The following is a 22,277-nucleotide window of genomic DNA, read 5'->3' on the forward strand; positions in this document are numbered from 1 at the left end:
ATTTGTGGTTGGGGAGGGTCTGGAAAAGCCACATTAATTTATGTATGATTTGTTGTAGTATGGTAATCGTATGTTTAAATGTTACACATGCATTGTTTGTTACGTTATTCGTATGGTAAGAGAGTTTTAATGGCGCTTTAACTGCCGAATTCTGTTCTTCCTCAGTGGTGCACTTTCAGCAATGAATGTTCCTCCGGTTCAGTGTTGGGCAACGCATACCCCAGGGCTGCACACTGCACTTAACGGTCTACATATAAGTTTTTCTTTTGTATGTTATGTATGATGTAGTATGATAGGATTTTCGAAACATGAAAAGCAATGCGCACAAAAAAAAAATAGAAGAGATGTATAGAAAAAGAGATGGAGAGAGAGCGAGCGAATGTGTGATTATGATCAAGATCCTATACCCTATACATAGACATTTCTTATGGCAAAATGGCGTGGTTTGGGGGATTGGGAATTGAGAAAACTGAATCTAGATTCTTTATTTTATGTAAGTTTCGCAATCGTATAAAAAGTGTTCACACACCGCACACACGTGCATACCACACTACACACGCACACACATGTATAAATAGAGCATCTGCATGGATCTCCAAATAGTTTACATATATAAATATATATATAGATATATATTTACTTTCGATTATTTCGGTTTTGCTCGTGAGTTCTCTCTGCTCTTCTCTGCCTACCCTCAGAAGTCTCTCTCTTCTCCGATATCTTTTCTCACTCACTCACTCTCTTTTTATTCTTCATTTCTGGCTGTGTACAGATATATATATATATATATATACCATTGCATATATATATATATACCACTGGGTGTATATATTGCTATACAAAAAATGTTTCAAAAATTGTTGTTTTTTGTTTGCTTTTGCGTTGCGTTGCTTTGCGTTCGTTCTTTCTTTCTTTCTTTTCTGTTTTACAATTCTACGTTTGTTCCAAAGCTTTCGGATTTTAGATGAGGACTGGAATTCTTAATGTTTTTTGTTTTATATTTTATTTTATCGTATAAACGAAAAGTTTTTCTTTAATCATAATAATGCAGAGAAATTTATAATTTTTTTTGTTGTAGTTTATTGTTGTTGATTTTTGCGGGTAATTTATTTGCGTTTTCAGAACAGAATTTGCGGGTCTTGCATCCTCTCGTTCCCCAAAAATATCCTCCGCCTTGGCCGTTTAGTGGGGGGGAATTTACTCCATATTTTAAATATTAATAATTACTTCCATTTTTTTACTTTTTTCTTATTAGCATTTTCCTCTCTCCATCTTCATATCAAAGTTGCTGCTGTTGTTGCTGTTTCCTGGTTGTTGCTGTTGTGTTTCCTATGTTTTTGATGGAGGTGCAGTTTGTTTTGTTTTGTTTTGTTTTGTTTTGGGGGTGTTGTGGTTGTTTGTGTTGTTGATCTATTCTCCCTCCTATCTAGTACCCGCAAGTAATCAGATAGTCTCCGAGTTTCTCTACAACGGAAGCGGCCTGCTGGGGCTGTACGGGATCCTCGTAGATGGAAACGATGACGGCTGTGAAAATTCAAATGGAGGGGAAATTGTTATTATACAAAAATGAAACGAAAGCTAGTTTTCCAAAAGCTATCTGTCCCTCCTAGACAACTTTTACTGAAGCACAAATCAACTTTCAATGCATCCCTTCTCTGAACTCTCATTAAAATCCTATACAAATCAGTTCCTTGCGCTTTGAAAGAAACGCCTTCCTTTCAGCAAAAATTATTTTCTCTATTTCTTTATCTCTCAATAGTTCTTTAAGGATCCTTCTTTGAATAGAACCGCTTTCACTATAATCAGAAAAATCTCCTTCAACATCTCCATAACTATAGCAATTTTTTTTCTGTAAAGCTTCTTCAAAAACCTCTATCCGGTTGACAATCAAATGCTCTCAAAGGTGAAGAGAAAGCAGGCACAAGCATAGAAATAAGAACTAACAGTAGTTTTGCTCGAGAGGCAGCAAGAAATTATGAATAAAAGCGCTCAATAAAGAGAGTGTCGTGACCGTCCCCGTCGCCAGGTGAAAACCGGACGGACAGGCGGCGGTGCAGACCGCAGACAAAACCAAACCAGAACAAATCGCATACCCCAAACGAGAGGGGACGACATGAGGCGGAGGAACATGAATGACAAGACAAGACAAGTCTGGTCTTGGAGCTTAGCTCAAAAGTGTGCTGATGAGAGTGGAGAAACGTCTCGGGTCTCCGTTTGAGTGGCTAATACATTAATCAAATGAGCAGAAAATATGATGTGTAGCTGCTGATGGAGAAGAAACCTAATTGATTGAGCGAGCACAGCTCTCAGCACAAATTGGAGAGTAAGCCCCCAGACAAAGCCCCGGCCCGAGGGGTCAATAAACCAACGTATCTGGCCGTTTCAGTCGCACGAGAGAGGTATGTGACAGTTTCTGTTGACACCTGACAGCTGTCATCGGCCACCCACACAGCCACAGAGCTGCCAATTCGTTGCGGAGAATCGATAAATGAAAATCTGTTATATTGTTAGATCTACTCTTCTCCGCCAAAAGTAATCCAACCATAACGAATGGTAACATATCAAATTGTGCTTTGTTTTTAAATGCCTTTTAGTTGCATAATTAAACAATAATCCGATTTACATCAGCAGCAACATTGTTGCGGTCTTTCGACCGTAAACCAACACTGTCGGGAATTCCTCACAGCAGGGGACTATAAGGGTTAGAAGAGCCATAGATGGGGGGATAAAATGCAAGTAGCGTGTAATTGTGGCAACATACTCGTTGGAAAGTGTGAGGGTGGGGAATTCAAAGTACTCGAGGACTTTATCATGAAAATTCGTCAGAACTTTGCGAAAAAAAACTTTCCCGACTAATTTTTACCTAGACCTAGAGGGGTTGGCATATTACAGTGTCGAATGGTCATTCCTTTCAACACAAGACGAAATTTCTAAGCTGTCTCTTGATCTTGTTTTTCTCTCTCCGAATTCCTCTGACAGTGAAGCAAGAGCGTGCGGATTTCGTAATTGCAAGAAATTGGGTTTCATTGCCGCATTTTTGTAATGTTAAAATTTCTTTAATAAAAAGCCCCAAACCAAAAGCATTTAACTATTTATCCCCCTAATCTATAGCTCAATTCAATAAATGGTGGTTTTTTTCTAGATCATCCTGAACTAAAATTTATTAATGGTTCCACTTAACGTATTTCCTCTGTATTTAAGCCACAACCGCGACTTGTTACTGACACACACATGTGTGCCGTGTGTGGTAGTGGTTTGTATGGCGCCAGATCTCCACAGCTAGGTCACAGACCGACCCGACCACAAACGAAAGCCAAAGCCAAAGCCAAAGCCGTAGCCAAAACCCAAAGCCATAGCCAGAGCCAGAGAACCGTCAGAACAGTCAGCCAATCCGGCCAGACGTTAGACCAGTTTTTACCTATTTTTGCCATTTCTTGCCTATTTTTCTATGTCTATTTTTATGCGGCGGCTTCTCCGTTGGTTTTTTTTTTTGCCTGCTGTCTTTCTTTTTTTGCGTTTCTTTGCGGTTTATTCCCCACACACATTAAGACAGAGATAGAGAGACAGAGAGACATGGGGCACATACAGCACACAGCAGAGGAGACTGTGCAACATTTGCACTTGAAATGGATTATGGCAATAACCTTGAGCTTGTGCCTGCAACGGCGGGAGGCGTGAGGCGAGCAGCATTGCTGTGCGCGCGCGTGTGTGTGTGTGTGTGTGTGGCACTATGGGGCTCTCGTTTGTGTGCGCGCAACAGTTGCCACAAAAACTGTACAAATATGGAGACGAGGCTGACGCGTCAGCAAACCAAACTGGTCGTAAAATGCAAAAAACAAATACGAGAAGAAGAAAAACATAAATACAGTGGTAGTTCGGTAAAAGGAACAAAGAAATAGTAATCACTAAAAATACATTTAATTGCTTGATTTTTCACTGGATTGGTTATTTGAAGTTATATTTGGTTATATTTGAAGAGAGAGAAAATAGTATAAAACTGTGTATTTTGTACTCTTCAAAACGAAATTTAAGTCTCTTCTGCGCCTCGCCAAAGACTGCGTAAATTTTTGTTGGATTCTGGGGACCGACTCAGCTGACGAAAAGCCGAAGCCAAGTAGGCAGCGGGGCCGAGGTCAGAAACGAACGCCCCTCTGTCTATGGGGCGTCACAAAAAAAAAACCCGCTATAGAACAGCTTTTTGGCACCTCCTGGTAATTTTATTTCACACAAAACATATATAGAGGGACTTTAAAGAAGGAACTTAGCTTTGATTTCCACAAAAAACCAGACACTTTGAAGCATTCTTTTTAGCCTTGTTCCACTGTAATTTCATGGCATTGTCCCACTGTGGCAGCAGCTGTGCGACATGGCCAAGATTTTTTTCAAACATTTGTAGCTTGTTTTTCAGGCTGAAAAACAAGGTGATGAAAAACGAAACGTCGCGCGTCGGGGTCCGCTCTGCTGCCGCTGCCGCTGCCGCTGCTGCCGCTGCCGCTGCCGCTGCTGCCGCTGCCGCTGCCGCCGCTGCTGCTTGTTGACCGGAAAAATGGAGCAACAAAGCGGCACACAATAATAATAATGGACCATCATTTGCAGCCTAGCACTTGGCTCTCTTTTTTTTCTGTATTTATTTTGTTGGCCAAGTGCAACAAATTAGCGATAATTATGAGCGAGCAGCATAGCCACCCATCGCACCCATCTCTCTGGGTGGGTGCCTAATGAGCTTTTCTTTGGTTCAGTTTTCACATAGTTATCATAGGGTTATAGCAGGGTGGCAGGGTGGCAGGCTGGCAGTGTGCCAGGAGGCCCGAAGGCCAGGCACTTATCTTGAGCCATGTTTGGGCTTTGGATCAAGTGCTTTGCACTTGCACGATAAGTCCGCGCGGTCCCCGCGAAACGAAAGAACAAGTGGCATTAACACATACAGCTCCTCCTCCGTCTTTTATTTGCTTGCGGCTGTTTCGCGGGGCCATAAAACGAAGAAGCAGCTGATAATGCCTTATCGGAGACCATTGGGCAGACATCGACGATCGATGGCACCACAGCGACGAATGAACTTCGGTTCGTTTGCGTGGGGTTCGACTGCACTTATTTTGGGTTTTTGAAATACTGGAATTTCCCCAAAAAAAAATATGATGTTTCCCACACAAATTAAGGTTAAACATATATGTTTTTGAACGATTTTTGGTCATATTGGCGCGGGTAAGCCAAGCGAGTGAGCCTGGGGTTGCCCCCCCAGTTTCATAACAAAATAATTGTTAGATGTTAGGGTCTCGTTCATTTTCTATGACTGCTATAAGGTCTAATAGTCAAATCTTGCTCAAAATCACTTGTATCATATTCATTTGGTTCCCAAAAATAATCTACTTTTTGGATAATATCTTTGTTAATGGTTAGGTTATGTAGAAGCAGAATTTTGAGTAACTTTCTTATATTATCTTTGGAAATACATATAACCATGATATGGTCTAACAAATATCTACTCTAAGGTATATGTTTTCTGGAAGGCAACTTTATTTATTGCATTATTCCATATTCCCAACTGCTTCCTTCTTCCTGCTAAAAAACCTCTAGATAATCTAAGAAATAAATCTATAATCTATAAATCTATAAATCTTCTTTGAATTGAAAGCTTCTGGGCAGTCCAAGAACACTCTCATTCTGTAATCTTCCAACTAAAAAGCAAAGGTTGAAAATGCTTTCTTCTCTTCAATATGGAAGCTTGTAAAAGACCCAGTCAGAAAACAAAAAAACTCACCTTGTGTTGTCTTCATGCAGTGGACTCCACTTCGCCCAAGCTTGGCGCGCACCACACGATCTGTGCCTGAGAGGTAAATGTACCGTTGGCCGGCTAATGTAACACCGTTGCTGGTAAGGATATCCTGCTGGTCGAAGCCGCTAATCAATTTGGCCAGTTCCTCCTTTGTAATCTGCAAATACCAATAGGAAGAACAATTGGAGATATTAGTGGAGATATTTTTAGAATATCATCATCATCATCATCATCATCCTAGAGAACCAAAAGCCAAAGGCCAGAGCCAGTGTTGTGTCACGCACAAATTCCATAAATTTGTGTAAATTTATGAGTGTGCGGTGTGTGTGTGTGTGTGTAAGAAGGTGGCGCATGGCCGGACACGTTTTGTATATTCATTTGTATGCGTCAGCGCGTTGTGTTGCAATATGGAAACAGAAAGCAGAAAGGATCTGGGGAGTGCTTTTGGTGTTGGCGCGCCCTTTCTGAGGCACACACAATACATTAATTTCTGTTAAAAATATCAAAGTAATCAGCGACAGACGGCGCAGGCAAGCAAGAAACACAACCCACGCATCAAACAAAGGCAGGGGCAGGCACAAACCCACCACCAGCCAGCCACTGCCACAGACCCAGAGTGCCGCCGCCACAACCCCCGCTGGAAACACCACCACCCCACCCCGATGCAACCACCCATTCGCAAACAGTTGGCAACAACCGAGAGCCCAACACGCGGCGGCAATATCGACGACTGCCAACTCATTAACTAAATGCGGTCGTCTCGTCGTCCACTGAAAAAGGGATATGTGTGGATGAGGATGGGGATATGGTGCTGGTGCGTCTTGATTTTGGGATTCTTAAAAAAAAAAGAAACAAGTTTTGCACACTTGAATGACTTGTACAAGTGGGAGAGAGGGCAAAGAATGAGAGAATGAGAGTGTCATTAGCCTTGACTAAAAAGGACAGCGCTCTCTCCCTCTCTCTCTCTTCTTTTAATAACAGCTGCTCTTCGATTAATTTTCTTTCTGTTCTGGTTTTATTTTTTGTTTTATTAATACAACCATGATTAATAGTTACTCACTTTGGATTCAACAAAACTGTGACACATGCGCACTCTCCCTCTCTCTCTCTCTCTTGCTCTCTCTCAAAAGAGAGAACCACAAAAAAGCATCGAGAAGTTTCCAGTTGAGTGCAAAATATAAAAAACGAAAATCGCATGAGTGTGTGTGTGTGTGAGAGAGAGGCAGAGAGAGAAAGAGATTTCAGAGTCTCAAAAAAGCCGGTTTGCTGCCTACAAAAGTTATGCCAAAAATTTTTAATAAATTAAGCGGCAGCTCAATTAATAAAATGGCACACATTTTGGGCAAAACTCTCGAGCGCACAGGCAGGCAAGCGATAAGGAAAAATTCCCCAAGAAGCAGTATTTTTTCTTTGTTTACTGCAGAAACATACGATTTCTAATGATTTGGGAGACAAAAAATATTCCATTTATGGAATGCAATAAGAAAAACCGATTTCGTTGATGTTACCTTTTAAAGCCGGGATTTTCATATGGTTTTGGCGCAATTACAGAAAAAATCTGTTTTGATAAGCCTCCAGAACGAGAATCCACTTTTGGCTCAAACGCACACACATAAAACCTTATAGATTTCCTAAAGCAGTCTGGCAAGGCCTTACACACAGCTGATCCAAAAACTGAACCAAAATTCGAATATACAACTTTATTTGGTAATAATTTTTAATCATTTTTGAGAGTATGAATCATCGGTAAAGATGAAAAATAAAATAAAATCAAACTAAAACCAAAAGTCTGTAAAGAAAAAAAAACGCAACAAACAAAAGCAGTGAGAGATAAAGAGCCAGCAAAACGAAATGAAAGTGATATGGCAAGAGGTGTACGCGTGGAGAATAGCAACGAACGAAATGTGGGAGAGAGACGACACACAATACAAGTTGATATGATTGTGTGGTCAAGATGATGACGTTGACACACGGCAAATCAACGTAAAAGCGGCTTAAAAATGGAAATTGTTCGACTGACAGACTGCCAACTCATTGCCAAAATATCATTGCTATTGCAATAATTTATGTCATGTCCCAATATCGAAATCGACATCGATTCCGTCTAATGCAATAAGATAATCGGGTTTTCATACTCGAAACAAAGCAAAAAGGGAGTGTCCCTAGTCCCACCCCGCATACCCCTTCCCACACCGCAAACCCACAGAATGGGGCGCGCAACAGCCAAAGCAGGATAAAAGCACATGGCAATGGAATGGAATGGAGTGTGGAGTGGAGTGGAGTCAGCAGGAAGTTGCACACACACACACGTATACACAACCACTCCAAAAACGCAAAAAACGTGGCGCGCATACAAAAAAAAAAAAATGAATTCTTAAAACATTTGAAGAGTCGAGGCTGTTGATGACGCGGCATTTGTGGGTTCGCTTTGGGGCTGCGCTTTTTTACCCAAGATATTTTTCCTTCTTTTTGATAAAGAGTTGTTTTTTTTTTTTGCCGGCAGGGAGGAAACGAACAGAAAAAAAACAGAGATAATAAAACCCACACTCCAACACTCTCACACACACGTACGGGCATATCAAACTATTGAGTGAAGTTGATAAAAGGGTGCTCTCTCGCGCGCTGCCGCTCTCTCCCTCTCACGCTGCTGACAAAAAAAAGGGAGTGTGTGTCGCGCTTGCATTATCACACAAATCACAGCAGTGTTGGCAAATGCCATATTCGTACCGGCTGCTGCTGATATCAGATTACTAAAAAAACACCTTTCAGTGGAATGCATTTTGAATTATTTGATGATGAATCGAACGAATATGGCTTGCGAATGAGCAACTGCAGGAGCAGCAGCGTAGCAGCTGTCGTTCGCCCAAATGACGAATCATCCAACAGAATGAATCATCGGAGCAAACACATATAGAGATTTTGATAGTAAAGCGGGAGAGAGGAACAAACAAATTTGTTTGATTAGATGGGACTAATTGGGGTATTGGCGATTAAGCATATGACTGGCACTTCTTATCGCATTCTGACAAGCAGAAATCGTAAAACTAAACTTTAATGGAAACCATCTGACTAAAGCCTGTGTGACACTAACTAATGGAATTCCACTTAGTTTAAATGAAGTATTGCGACAGGGGCCTTTCGCGGGATGCAAGAAGTTAATTTTACAATTGAAGAGAGCAGAAAATTAACAGCAATTGCATGTGAAAACTAGTTTCATCTTCCTTATAGACTTCGTATGCAAGTGTCAAGCAGTAGAATATTCGTAGAAAAGTAATCTTAAAACTGGTTTCATCTGCCTTGGGAAGAGCAGTAGATTAGTAATTTGAGCACTAGTTTCATCTCCCTATATTGTTGATAAAAGCAGTTGAAATTTGAGCACTAGTCTTCCGCTCCCTCGCTTTACATTGTATTTGCCCAAAGGCTTATCTTACTCTAATATTCGATGTCACTAATCCGAAGGTCCCCTAAATGTCATACAGGCTTAAACCTTAGAGAGGAGAGAGTAGGAAAAGTATAAATCTATCTATGTAGTGGTGAGAGTTCACACGATCACCCACACACAGAGACGGACCCAGCAAGGCTGCTGCCTTGTGGGAGAGGGCCTGCGCAGAGAGAACAACGGCTGCAGGGGGTGGACGACGACAAACACACTCAAACAGAACAGAGGGGGTGGCAGTGCTGCTCGCTGGCTCTTTTATCACAACGAAACGAAAGTAATCATGGCGGACATGCATGTGCCTCCTTTGTGTCTGTCTCACTGTCTGACTGCCTTCTGTGTATGTGTGAGTGTGGTGGGCCTGGTCACACCCTTGAACTTGCGCGAAAAATTCATTGTCAAACGCAATAGTACCGTTAGTTTTACTCACCTCAAAGCCAGCAGACTGCGCCCAGATGTTGCCATCGTGTCCGGCAATGCACGCCTTGGTCACGCACTGCGAGGCGAGCAGTTGGTTGTCCACATAATCTTGCCAGCTCATGTTGATGCTTCGGATTTGTTGTTAACTTATTGCGTTGGCAATTTATTTATAGAGTTGCACTTGACACTTTTTGTCGGCTTTCCGGAGGGGGGAGTAGGGAGTACACACGCCACCGAAATTATTTGTGCAGCGTAGAAGTTGGGGGAAGAAGACAAAGCAAAAAACCGCAACGTTGACGATTATTTGCTTACAAATTATTTTATTTCGAACTTGTGCAAACTGCAACGAGAGGGTTGAAAAGAGAGATAGACAGTTATTAACAATTATTTCCAGTCAACTATATTTTTGTCGACTATTTTTTTTCGGGACTAGCCGAACGATTTTAGAGCAACAACAGTAATGACTGTGGCTGGCATCGAATAAATTAACCTATACAAGGGAAGTATGGGGATAACTGTAAGCCCATCGACTACTTTAGTTTCAACAATTTTTTTCGTTTGAAAAAACTCACTTATACACACACTAGAGCGAGCACAGCCACACAACACACACGCACAGCGAAATAGCAGTTTCCACGTTCCACGTCCGCCTTGCACGACTTTTTAAAAACGATTGAGGGAGCTGTATTCGATTGAGAAGATGGTGAGAGAGATTGCAATACAAGGTGGTGTATTCGCTCTCTTTCGGGTCGAGTCCGAGAGAGATTTCGAATGCAGAAAGGCTCCAAAAGTGTGCTCCCAGAGTGGAAAGCACTCAAAACGTGACTCACACTCACTCACCCCCACTTCTTTCCGAGACTCTCACTCACACAGCTACAGTGCAGTGCAGCTGGAGCGTGTGCAAGAGGGAGAAAGGCATAGATGGCGAGCCGTTATTAATCAGCCGGCAACGTATAATGCAAATGAGTGAGTGAGAGCAGACGATGACTCAACCACACTTCGCTCTCTCGCTGAGTGTGTGAGTGTTATGAATCGGATGGAGGAGCGGAGCGCTGCTTTCTTGGCCGGTACTGAGTAACTGTCATAAATTAAAAATAGACTTTAATTTTAATGCATATATGTACGCCAGGAGTATATATAAAGCTATACGTTTTGTCCACAAGAATTCTATTTACATGGGTAATAAATTCGCAAAGGCTGACAAATTGTCTTGAGTTCAAACTGACCGGCTGCCGCTGAACTTTTCCCACTTAATTTTTTGCACACTTATACACACACACACATGTAACACGACGACGCACAGCTAACGCCGTCGGCCAAAATGCGCGTACATGTGTGATGTTCATTTACATTTCCAGCGTATAATATGCATTAAAATCTCATATTCACACACACTTTACTCACTCAACTACCTAATCAACTTTCTGGGCAACCAAATTTCGTTAAATACTAAATAATTTTGGATTTGGAAAAAATTCTTCGAAGCCACTCACAATGTTCACCAGTGTGACCGCGGACTTGTCGATAAAATAATCCGCCCGACCGTCAGAAATATACCGAAACATACAGTCTCATTTAAAAAATATACCGTAAATATACTGACGAATTGAAGTACTATTTTACATATTCCTCGTTTTTGATATTCCGTCGAATATTACTAGCTATATAGAACATTTAGCCATGCCCACATAATTTTATACGATTCATGAATAATTTTTCTACTTAACTGGCTTATTTTAAATTCTTGCTTTTATTGCATTTTGCGTAAACAAAGATTTTAGCGAAAATGGTCAAACAAAAAAAGTTTTAAGCGATATAGGTCACACGAAAAAGCGAAAGAGAATCGTTCATATTGTTCAATTTTTACATTCCCTTGAATAATTCTATAGTTCTATAACATCCATTTCCCCCCAGGTTATGTGAACATGGAATCGGACTCATTTGTTGTGAACCGGGTCCGTCGAATATTACAAGCTATATAGAGTTCTTTTTTCCACTTGATTGGCTTAATTTAAATTTAATAGATTGATGAAACTGGCAAAATATACCATTATATACCCTCAGCATTTCTACATGATTTCTACCACTACCCATACAGTATATACTGTATGGTTGGTGTTTCTACATTGGTGCATTGAAAAAGAGAATGTGGCCAAAACGCGTCTTCAAATATACTGGAAAATTTTAGAAAATACTATGAAAAGTATAAGTATAAACTAGACATGGTGTCCAAACTGGCAAGAAAATCAGTGGGACCGCGGACATATCTATCTAAAATACCGCCCAACTCATAATCAAAATCGACTTTCCGAATATTTCTTCCCTGTTGTGTAAACTATCGCCAGCAAACAGCGAAACCTAGATTAAAAATAAAATTTGGCGCGTAAATATTATGGCTGTGGGAAAAGGAGCAGATATACATATAATGCTTAAAACCAAATACTTTAAGCTAATTTTATCATTGTGAACCAAAAAGATAAGGGAAATCTCAATTATACCCAACTCCTTGCAGGGCAAACAGTTTAATTTTATTTTCAGCTGCGGATGGTCCTGTTGCTCTTGTTTCTTGTAGTCTTTAACGTCGATTACCTGACTTCTTTGGCCTTTGTCTAGTGCTTGTTGCCATGATGACCATTTGCCTCTCACTGGCGCAGCAAGCTAGCCTGGCACACGACTAAGGTGCCACCAAGATGAGCTGCAACGAAAATAATCAGTTTATATTAGAAACACCTTATTCGATTTACTTTTTCGGACCTTCCAATTCCATCCACCAGTGCTTTTCCGTTTGTATCGTTCTCTCCTTCACTTTGCTCTCCTGAAATTATTTTCAGGGTCTTGCTTAAGCCCATATCATCGGCCAAAATGCCGCCAGGTGGACTCTAATTCTCACGCAAAGACATCCAAGCCAGGGCATGCTTTTGGCATTTTGGCATCTGGATCGTCGGCAGCCCTTCAGCGACCCATGGAGATCCTATAAAGACACAATATTAGTCAGGCTGCTTCAGAACGGTGGACTCGGTTACTTGCGGCACAAATTCAGGTATTGAATTCATAATCTTGGAATGCCCTTGAACAGACGCCGCACAGTAACTCGTGCCCAGCGACCCCCAAATTGGATCATTCTCGGATATCCGTTCTGAGTCATCATCGAGGAAAACCAAATTTCAAAGCATTTACGCAACTCCGTACCTTTAAAGATGTTAGCGTGTTAAACGTGGCCTTTTCCGAAGCGCCAGGGTACTTGGGCTGAATCGATTGGACAGCTACCGAGAAATCGCCTTCATCGCCATGGTCGCCTTGATTGCTGGGACACTGTTCTGCTCTACAATTAGGCTACTCATGATTTAGCTTCCCTTCTGAATTTGGCTTCTCTTGTCAGGCAGGTTTTTGGCCACTTTCTGATAAAGCTTTTCTGTTAGAGTTACAACATTCCGATCTTTACTCTAGGTCCGGGAGGTGCTCTGTTTAAAGGCTTTCTTGGACTATATTGCATTTTCTGGGAGACACTGGATGGAGCCTCTTTATTGATTGTAAAGTAATTTGGCCGATCTGGCAACTACCTCAACCGAATGCAACCCTGTGACAGGGTGGCAGCGCCCACATCATGTCATATGGAGAAAATATTAATATTACAACAAATTACCCGAAACGCTACCCCAAGTGCTTGCTTAATTTTTTAAAGATTCAACAGTAGCAACACATTTTACAGGCATGTTGAAATTTAGCCGGAAACACCGGATTTCCTCTGACAGTACGCGATAGATCGCCGCCATCTATCGATAGCGACCGATGTTTTCGACGTCACTAAAACTTTGCCAAGATGGAGCCTCTTTTGCTTGGTTTTAACAAATCAGTAGCAGCACGTGTATAAAAAGTGCCAAATAATTTTCTGAAAATGTTAGTAAGAACCGTAAATTAAGCGTCAAAATTGTGAAAATCGATCAGCCGAGTCCATTGGCAGCGTTTCGCAATAGTTCAAGGACAATTTAAATGTGCAATAATATAGAAAAATTGATTTAAAAATTTGTGACGGCTAAAAATGTGTGAAAAAATTGAACACGACGGCTGTCGCTCGAATGACAGCGCTCCCAAAGAGAGGGACGAAGATAGAGAGCCGGAGAGCATAGTGGTTGTTCCATGAGTGTGTTGTTCTACTGCGGATATTTAATACTTTTATAATGCTAATGTAGTAAAAAATGCAAGGCAACCCGATCAAAGAGAGGCCGTTGACGTTGTTTAAATATTTGAGTCGTTCTGGAGAGTGCATAAATATCCGCTCGCACACACACACAGTGGCAGAGACTCGCAGGCCTTTGACTCATGGCTGGACAATGACGGCAAACGTTTATTCTCGGACACTTCAATGCCAAAGCGGTTTGGTAACAATTCTAAAAACGAAAGCACCGAATTCAACAAATTGGTGTTTGTCCTTCCAGCGCCCCTGCTCTGCGCCCATTCTCTCTCTCTCTCTCTCTCTGTCTGTTTTCCTTTCATCGGCATAATTTGAGATAGAAAATTTCGCTTGTCGGCATAATTTTCCCTCGCTACTACTATTTGGCAAACCGAATAAAAATGTATGGCAACACTGCATCCACAGTTATATTCCTTCGAAGCTACTGCTCGACTGCTCTCACCAATGGCAGCAACCACTGACATTGACATACTCACCCCCTATTGTGGTCCCGCTCGCACACATTCATGGGCGGACGCTACGCTCGAAAAAGGCCGCCTAGCTGTCGTCGAAACTAGCAGTCAGATTTTATACGTGAAAATACCGCAGAGCAGAGAACACTCACTCACACACACAACAAAAAAGAAAAAAATCATCGAAACGCGTTCGGTTGGAGAAAAGTCACCCAAAAAAAAAACTGAACATTTCTTTGTTACTTCACTTTCCCAAAGTGTAGGAAAACACAGACGACAAATTGTTAGAGTGAACGGTTTGGCTGCCGTCGAAATTCAGGATAAAAACTTCTCTAGTCAATTCTTTATTGTTGATAATGTAAGTGGCGGCGCTCCGTTGCTAAGCGCGATTCGCCCTAACCAACAAAAGTGTGCCAGTCAGGGAGGGGGAGAGTTTGTGTGTGAAAATGGGGAAAAGTGCAGTGAAAAATTTCCTCCCCACCCCCCTCTATACACCATATGCATACAGAAAATTGTGTGTTTAATTCTTGGCTTTCCTTTGTTTCTTTTCCAGGGATGATCGGAACAGTGAGATAGCTCAGGATGGTCCCGCTGGCATGGACCCCGAGGGTGTCATCGAGTCGACCTGGCATGAGGTCTACGACAATTTCGATGACATGAACTTGCGCGAGGAGCTGCTGCGCGGCATCTATGGCTATGGTTTCGAGAAGCCATCGGCCATCCAACAGCGCGCCATCATTCCGTGCGTCAAGGGTCGCGATGTCATTGCCCAGGCTCAGTCCGGTGAGTAATATCCCATATATATTATCCAACAACAAAGAAAAATTTGTTCGAGAAAGTGCAAAAGTTGCAGAAAAAAAATGTAAAATAAAGAGGAAAAAAAAGAGTGAAGCAGCGGCGTCGATGACTCAGTTCTCTCTCAAGCGAGTTCTGCTCTCTTTGCCCGCTCTCCTCTCCCGCCTGCCCCACTCTCTTAGCGTCTTTGCGCTTGCGCGCCACTTTTCTGATGTCTGCCGCGCGTTTTTCTGTTTTCTGCTGCCGAAGAAAGTTCCTGGAAAGAAGGTCGTGGTGTGGTGGCCGAGAAATGGGAGTACGACTTTCTACCTGCAAGTAAAATAACCAAGATCGATGCAAATGTCAGCTGTCTTGTTCTATAAGAACATGATCTAAATGCAGTGTTTCGGTTTCCCCTACCTGCAGATCTACTCACAAAGAAAATGGCTATTTCCTCCCTTGTTTTCCATCATCTATGCAAATGTCAGCTGTCTTCACGCTTAGGGATTTTTCGAAGCAAATCTAATCCATTATTCATGATTCTAAAGGCGGATTACATTGAGGCTTGTCCTTGAAGGCTTTCTGCCTTTAAATACCTTCGGTTTCCACTGTATTCAAGTGTATTCAAGGCCACAAATTGAAGGGACTAGAAGAAAAAATAATGTATTCATTTACCATTAACCAAATCTAACCATAATTTTGCTCTATATCTTCAGGTACTGGCAAGACTGCCACCTTTTCGATTGCCATTCTTCAGCAAATCGACACGGCCGTGCGCGAATGCCAGGCTTTGATCTTGGCCCCCACTCGTGAGTTGGCCACGCAGATCCAGCGCGTGGTGATGGCTCTTGGCGAGTACATGAAGGTGCACTCGCATGCCTGCATTGGTGGCACCAATGTGCGCGAGGATGCCCGTATTCTGGAGTCCGGCTGCCATGTGGTGGTGGGAACACCCGGTCGTGTGTACGACATGATCAACCGCAAGGTGCTGCGCACTCAGCATATCAAGCTGTTCGTGCTGGATGAGGCCGATGAGATGTTGTCTCGCGGTTTCAAGGACCAGATCCAGGATGTGTTCAAGATGCTGCCCCCAGATGTGCAGGTGATCTTGCTGTCTGCCACCATGCCGCCAGATGTGCTCGAGGTGAGCCGTTGCTTCATGCGCGAGCCCGTCAGCATTCTGGTCAAGAAGGAGGAGCTGACCCTTGAGGGTATCAAGCAGTTCTACGTGAACGTCAAGCAGGAGAACTGGAAGCTGGGCACCCTGTGCGATTTGTACGACACTCTGTCCATCACCCAGTCGGTCATCTTCTGCAATACGCGTCGCAAGGTCGACCAGCTCACCCAGGAGATGTCGAGCCACAACTTCACTGTGTCGGCCATGCATGGTGATATGGAGCAGCGTGACCGTGAGGTCATCATGAAACAATTCCGTTCGGGCTCGTCCCGTGTCCTGATCACCACTGATTTGTTGGCGCGTGGTATTGATGTTCAGCAGGTGTCGCTGGTCATCAACTATGACCTGCCCTCGAACCGCGAGAATTATATTCATAGGTAAGAGATCTACAGAGTCCCAAATCCTCTAAGGCATCGTCTTTAAATCGTGTGTTCTTTTGCAGAATTGGTCGCGGTGGTCGTTTCGGTCGCAAGGGTGTTGCGATCAACTTCATTACGGATGATGATCGGCGAATCCTGAAGGATATTGAACAGTTCTATCACACAACAATTGAGGAAATGCCTGCTAATATTGCCGATTTGATTTAAATAGTTTCTGTTGAGCCACGAAACAACAAACGCGAGAGATAGATCGAGAGAATCCTAAATAAAAATAAAAAAGTGAGTGAGCCAAACAGCGAGAAGAAAATCGAAGATCTGAGAGAAAAACTATTAAACCAATATTCAAAGAGAACTTCAAGCTAAATATTTTCCCAAACATCAATCCAAAAAAGGCAGCAAACAGCAACACCTATCGACAAGGACAGCAGAGAGATACAGGCAAACAACACCAGCAGCAGCAGCAAACATCAACCAAGCAGCAGTCCTCCAGGGCAAAAACACCATCATCTAGCCGTGGAGTGGACACGCGCCTCCTCCGCCTTCCATAGCAAATTAGTTCTCTCACCTGTGTAACATCAATTTTAAAACTGCGTCGTCAACCAGCAGCAACAAATATATATACAAATACATATATGAAACAAATCCACATTTGCATCTATCTGAAGAAAGAGTAATATTTAAAATCAAGCTAAACGAAAGCAAACAATTGGCAAGCCCAACATCTTTTTGCAAACACACACCTTTGTTTTAGCTTTTTCTAGAACTATTGATATAAATATATTAAAAACAATACAAAAAACTACACATATACAATTTATGTTTAAATATAACAACACGCCCACCAGCAACAGCAGCAACAGCTGTGAAGCCATCCATAGAACCACCCACACATACGACCCAGAGCTATGCCAGCCATATTAAGGAGTGGCATATCAGCCATTCGTGGCGATCAGAACAACTATAACATCATCGGCAGTGGTTTGGTGCCGCTTTACCTTTTTAATGTAATCTTTAAATTTCTTCAATTACAACGTTTTCCAAATGTACTACTACTAAACTCTACCAATTATAAGAAATTGTATAAAAATGGCGAACAAAATCAGAGCATGTGGTGTTATTGTTGCATTTTATTTAGCTGCAATTTGCAAAAGAAATTTGAATTTAATTTAAATATTGCTGTTCAGCTGAAATCGACCAGGCATGCATTTTCGTTCTAGCTATCGATAACTGTGACTGCGATAGTTAGGGTCGCATTTCCCTACACTTTGATACCGGTAAATAGTTTGCTGGTTTAGAAACACGCACAATTGATCATATGCGGTAAATTTACTCTATTATTTCAGAGGATACATTTGAAGTTTCTTTGGTACTGCGCTGTCAGAAAATCTCTGTCACACTACATGTTTTTCCCCTAAAGATTTGGTGTCTAGCCTCAGTCTTCAATTGAAGTGGCGATAGTTGTTATCAGTTATAATATCGATGGCTTCAACTTTCACATCGATGGCCCTGCTGGGCCGTCACTTTTTCTTTCCACCCGCACCACCCTGTCGCATCGTTCAATCAGCCGCTCTATAAAAATTATTAATCATTTGTTTTGCGTTTCAATTCGATCGATAATGTCAAAGCACTAACTTCGAACCCCCGAGAACACATTTAAATCTAAAATATCCTTACGAAAATGGGCCAAAAAGTGTCGCGCACTGACTTTGAATGGGTGTACACGGAGGAGCCGCATGCGTCGCGCCGTAAAATCATACTCGAAAAGTATCCTCAAATCAAGAAGCTCTTCGGCCACGACCCGAACTTCAAATGGATTGCCGGCGCCATGGTCTTGACACAAATTCTGGCCCTGTTCGTTGTGAAGGACCTGTCGTGGTCATGGCTAATCGTCGCGGCCTATTGCTTTGGCGGCATCATTAATCACTCGCTGATGTTGGCCGTCCACGAGATTTCGCACAATCTGGCCTTTGGACACAGCCGTCCCATGCACAACCGAATGCTGGGCTTCATCTGCAACCTGCCCATTGGCCTGCCCATGAGCATTTCGTTCAAGAAGTATCACCTCGAACATCATCGGTATGTACTAGATGTTATGACGTTATTCTATATATCATGTATCGTATAGGAGTAGGTCTTCACACCCATACAATGACATCCAATCGTTTACAGTTACGAGCCGGGCCGTGGTGGCGGAGGTGTGGTCTGCGGCTGCGGCTGTTGTGCTTTAATTTGTCGTTGCTGGGGCGTAGTCACAAAAAAATTGTAAATGTGGGGCGGCCCCTACTCCTCATCAGCCCATTTGTACAATTGTTTGCATTGCCTATAATACCGGTGCGGTTTAAGTTATACAACACTGGGGCCCCCGGTGTCTGCCGCCTTCATAATTCTATTTGAAATATACGCCCCATGATAAGCCCGTCCGCCCGTGAGTCAATTTCTTAGCTCTAGCTCTTATTAAATTTCTTGGACACTGTCGAGTGTCTGATAAGAGAGTCTCCCGTCACAAACATATATATATAGCTTAAGGCATATAGTCAGAAAGCTCTCCATATAAAAGTAATTCACTTTTGCATATCTAAATCCTTGCATTTCCTCAATTGGTCACGTAGCTCTATTCTCCACTCATTTTGAGTCATTGTCAAGCTCTTATCTGCTGCAAAAGTTCCCCAATTGAATTGCTAAACTCTTGGCATATGTATAGTACCATTTATGTTTACAGTCTCTCATTGACTAAAAGTGGACACACCTGATAAGGGTCTAACATTTATATCTAATCTTTAATGAAATGACTTGTTGATTGTCATGTATGCTGATGAATACTGCCTTATTGAATCCTTAGACTAATTGTAGTTTTAACCTTTCCACAGTTACCAAGGAGACGAGGCAATCGATACGGATATACCCACACTGCTGGAGGCACGACTCTTTGACACCACATTTGGAAAATTCCTTTGGGTCTGCCTGCAGCCATTCTTCTATATATTCCGTCCACTGGTGATTAACCCCAAGCCCCCGACACGCCTGGAGATCATCAATACCATTGTGCAGCTGACGTTCAACGCTTTGATTGTTTACTTTTTGGGATGGAAGCCCTTGGCCTATCTGCTGATTGGTTCCATTCTGGCTATGGGTCTGCATCCGGTGGCCGGGCACTTTATATCGGAGCACTATATGTTCGCCAAGGGCTTCGAGACGTACTCGTACTATGGCCCTTTGAATTGGATTACCTTCAATGTGGGCTACCACAACGAGCACCATGACTTTCCCGCTGTGCCCGGCTCTCGCCTGCCGGAGGTGAAGCGCATTGCCCCGGAATTCTACGAGACGATGCCACAGCACACCAGCTGGAGTCGTGTGCTGTACGACTTCATCATGGATCCGGCTGTGGGTCCCTATGCACGTGTGAAGCGTCGTCAGCGCGGACTGGCCTCCTAAACTGTCGGTTTTTGGTTTACTCAAGGTTTCCTTTCCTGTCGTTAAATGTAATCTCAGTGCTAGACCCCAAATGTGGGGTTTTTCATATACATATTCCACACGATTTGAACCAGAAACAGAAACGGAACGATAACGAGAAAACGAAAACCGAAACAAGCTGATTAGATATGGGCCTGATTTGAGCATATATGTGTGTATATATAATATCTGGTATTAATGCTAGCCTGTGAGCTTAGTTCGTCCAACGAAGGACTAACTAGGGAGCACTCTCGAGCGCTTAAATTAATTGTTACCTCATAAGTTGAAAAGCCTGTTAAGCCTAGTGTGTAATACTTGTCCTATGTATACTAATGTCTTAGTATTTTCTATACATATTTATATATTGGCTTTCCTTTAAAACCGTTTTTTAATATCCATTACGCTCTGTGTGTGTGCTTTCTGTTCCCCCACCTGACGGGCAGCAGCTAATCCCCAAAATCATGTATTTTTTATAGCCTCTTAAAAATCTGTTACCTAAGAATCAAAAATCAAAGACCACTCTGCTGTCTGTCGGGCGTCCGCATACACCGAAGTCACTTAATATTTGAACAAAAATAAAAATATAAACGTCAAAAATCTTATTGTAAAAATAAAATTCCAGAAAACTGTTGAATCTTTGCGTTGTTTGGTTGCACGTGGAACGGTTTGTCTACGGCGATTGCATGCCGCACGTCATGTAGGGAGTCATTGAATAGCAAATTGTAGACCTATCAACTGATAATAATGGTAGCTACGATAAGCGTCCGTCTATCAAAACGAAAACACAGCCATGATTGTTAGACCTTGGAAAAAGGTGATTGGAATTGTGTAATCGGTACTTTGTACGAGGATCTGTCCAATAGACCGAAAGAATAAATATTTTGGGATTAGATCTCATAGGATCTGGTGTTGTGCACCTGGATATATACATATATATACAAGGTTTGTATGTAGATTTTCAGATAGATTCATTGTTCCCGCAGCTCAATTGCAGCAAAATAGCTTCTAACTTAAATTGAGAGCAAAGTCGGATTGATTTGAATTAACTAATCTTTAAATTGTGTAAAATGTTGATCGTAAAGTCCAACCACAAATCATACCATATGTGAAAGTATATATAATTTGTAATGGCACGAACGTAATAGAGATTCGGTTATATTATAGAATAGACATATAATAGCTCTATATAGCAAGATCTTTAGCTCAAAGCCAGACTATTAGAAAGGCATATAAAATGTAAAAAGGAAACACTTCTAAGTTTCAGATTAGCTTGCTTCTATGTCCATCAGGTCTTATCGATGTCTCGATATAGTCTGGGTTAGTAACATTTAAGTTGTGTGGGATATTCCCATTAAAAAATCGAGAAAGTCCCCCTTCCGGGACGCACAAAATCAGTGTAAACAGTAGGTCAGTATCGTATACACAAAAATAAGTTTAGTGTGATTTTTCGTATATCTCAACTTTCAACCATAGTAAGCTTTCAAGTAAGAGAACGCCCAGCAGTAAACAAACCATATCTCTATTTTCCCCCCGAGAACCCACTGCCTCGTACGAGTATGGGCTTTGCTTGATAAATCAGTTATCAGTTCGGAGTATTTTTATGACCAGGTGTTTACGCGTTAGTCAAGCTGCGGCGTTCCGAGGAGGAGACTCTCGTTCCATGAGTAATACTACCGAGATTTCCAAGTGGTGTACATGGCAGCCGAACCGTAGACTTTCATGGGAATATATCATATGAGAGGGAAGGTGACGTGTGCTTCCGCACTAAATTCAAAACACTCGCTAGATTTTGTTTAAATACTATTTATATATAATTTATTTATATGATAGAATTACATATTTGTTGAGGGGGAGGTGTCGTGAGGGTTAAAGATATATTTTTTTTGTGGCTTTTCGTACATTTTGTTTTTTGGGGTGGAGGATCCATTGAAACAATAGGTAATGATCGGCTTAATCAAAGAGAATGGTGTATCCTTAATGGATGTAGGGTTTCTGTTTTAATAATTTTGGGCTGCTTGCTTTGGGAACCCTTTTATTTTGAGTTTTCTTTTTATACACATTTAAAAATGATTTTACAAAGTGTTCTCTCTCTTTTTTTTGTTATTTTATGTACTTTTTTCTTTTTGCATAAATCCTAAGCATTGTATTTTTTTTTTTGGTTTTTTATTTTTATTTGTTGTACGTTAAATGTTATCTAGATCATTTTGCAATTTTTTTGTG

General features: G+C 41.9%; 3 protein-coding genes and 1 long non-coding RNA gene across 6 annotated transcripts; 2 read left to right on the top strand and 2 right to left on the bottom strand.

Annotated features, from left to right (window-relative positions):
• Window positions 1-984: 984 nt before the first annotated feature.
• Window positions 985-10,261, bottom strand: LOC6588731 (profilin). The gene is made up of 4 exons (XM_026988531.1): window positions 10,202-10,261; window positions 9,640-9,969; window positions 5,759-5,930; window positions 985-1,524 (listed from the first exon to the last, which is right to left on the bottom strand). The coding sequence occupies exons 2-4, from the start codon at window positions 9,748-9,750 to the stop codon at window positions 1,427-1,429; spliced, it is 381 nt and encodes a 126-aa protein (XP_026844332.1). The 5' UTR covers window positions 9,751-9,969; window positions 10,202-10,261; the 3' UTR covers window positions 985-1,426.
• A 1,174-nt stretch (window positions 10,262-11,435) lies between these two features.
• Window positions 11,436-13,150, bottom strand: LOC113565620. Its single transcript, XR_003408696.1, has 3 exons — window positions 12,819-13,150; window positions 12,384-12,600; window positions 11,436-12,324 (listed from the first exon to the last, which is right to left on the bottom strand). It is a non-coding gene; the product is annotated as an uncharacterized LOC113565620 (long non-coding RNA).
• A 302-nt stretch (window positions 13,151-13,452) lies between these two features.
• LOC6588730 (eukaryotic initiation factor 4A) lies at window positions 13,453-17,246 on the top strand. 3 transcript variants are annotated; one of them, XR_003408695.1, is made up of 5 exons: window positions 13,453-13,526; window positions 14,827-15,056; window positions 15,764-16,601; window positions 16,667-16,883; window positions 16,997-17,246. XR_003408695.1 is itself a non-coding variant. In XM_026988083.1 (4 exons), coding segments are annotated over exons 1-4 (1,215 nt in total). In that variant the 5' UTR covers window positions 13,453-13,524; the 3' UTR covers window positions 16,812-17,246. The 3 variants fall into 3 exon arrangements, 2 of the variants coding, with proteins under 2 accessions (XP_026843884.1, XP_026843885.1); XM_026988083.1 differs by having other exon boundaries at window positions 16,667-17,246; XM_026988084.1 differs by lacking the exon at window positions 13,453-13,526 and adding an exon at window positions 14,506-14,631 and having other exon boundaries at window positions 16,667-17,246.
• A 920-nt stretch (window positions 17,247-18,166) lies between these two features.
• Window positions 18,167-20,673, top strand: LOC6588729 (sphingolipid delta(4)-desaturase DES1). Its single transcript, XM_026988242.1, has 2 exons — window positions 18,167-18,680; window positions 19,472-20,673. The coding sequence occupies exons 1-2, from the start codon at window positions 18,283-18,285 to the stop codon at window positions 20,037-20,039; spliced, it is 966 nt and encodes a 321-aa protein (XP_026844043.1). The 5' UTR covers window positions 18,167-18,282; the 3' UTR covers window positions 20,040-20,673.
• Window positions 20,674-22,277: the final 1,604 nt, after the last annotated feature.

The sequence above is a fragment of the Drosophila persimilis genome, unplaced genomic scaffold (assembly GCF_003286085.1).
Source record: "Drosophila persimilis strain 14011-0111.01,24,50 unplaced genomic scaffold, DperRS2 tig00000191-arrow-pilon, whole genome shotgun sequence".
In the NCBI taxonomy this organism is placed as follows: domain Eukaryota; kingdom Metazoa; phylum Arthropoda; class Insecta; order Diptera; family Drosophilidae; genus Drosophila; species Drosophila persimilis.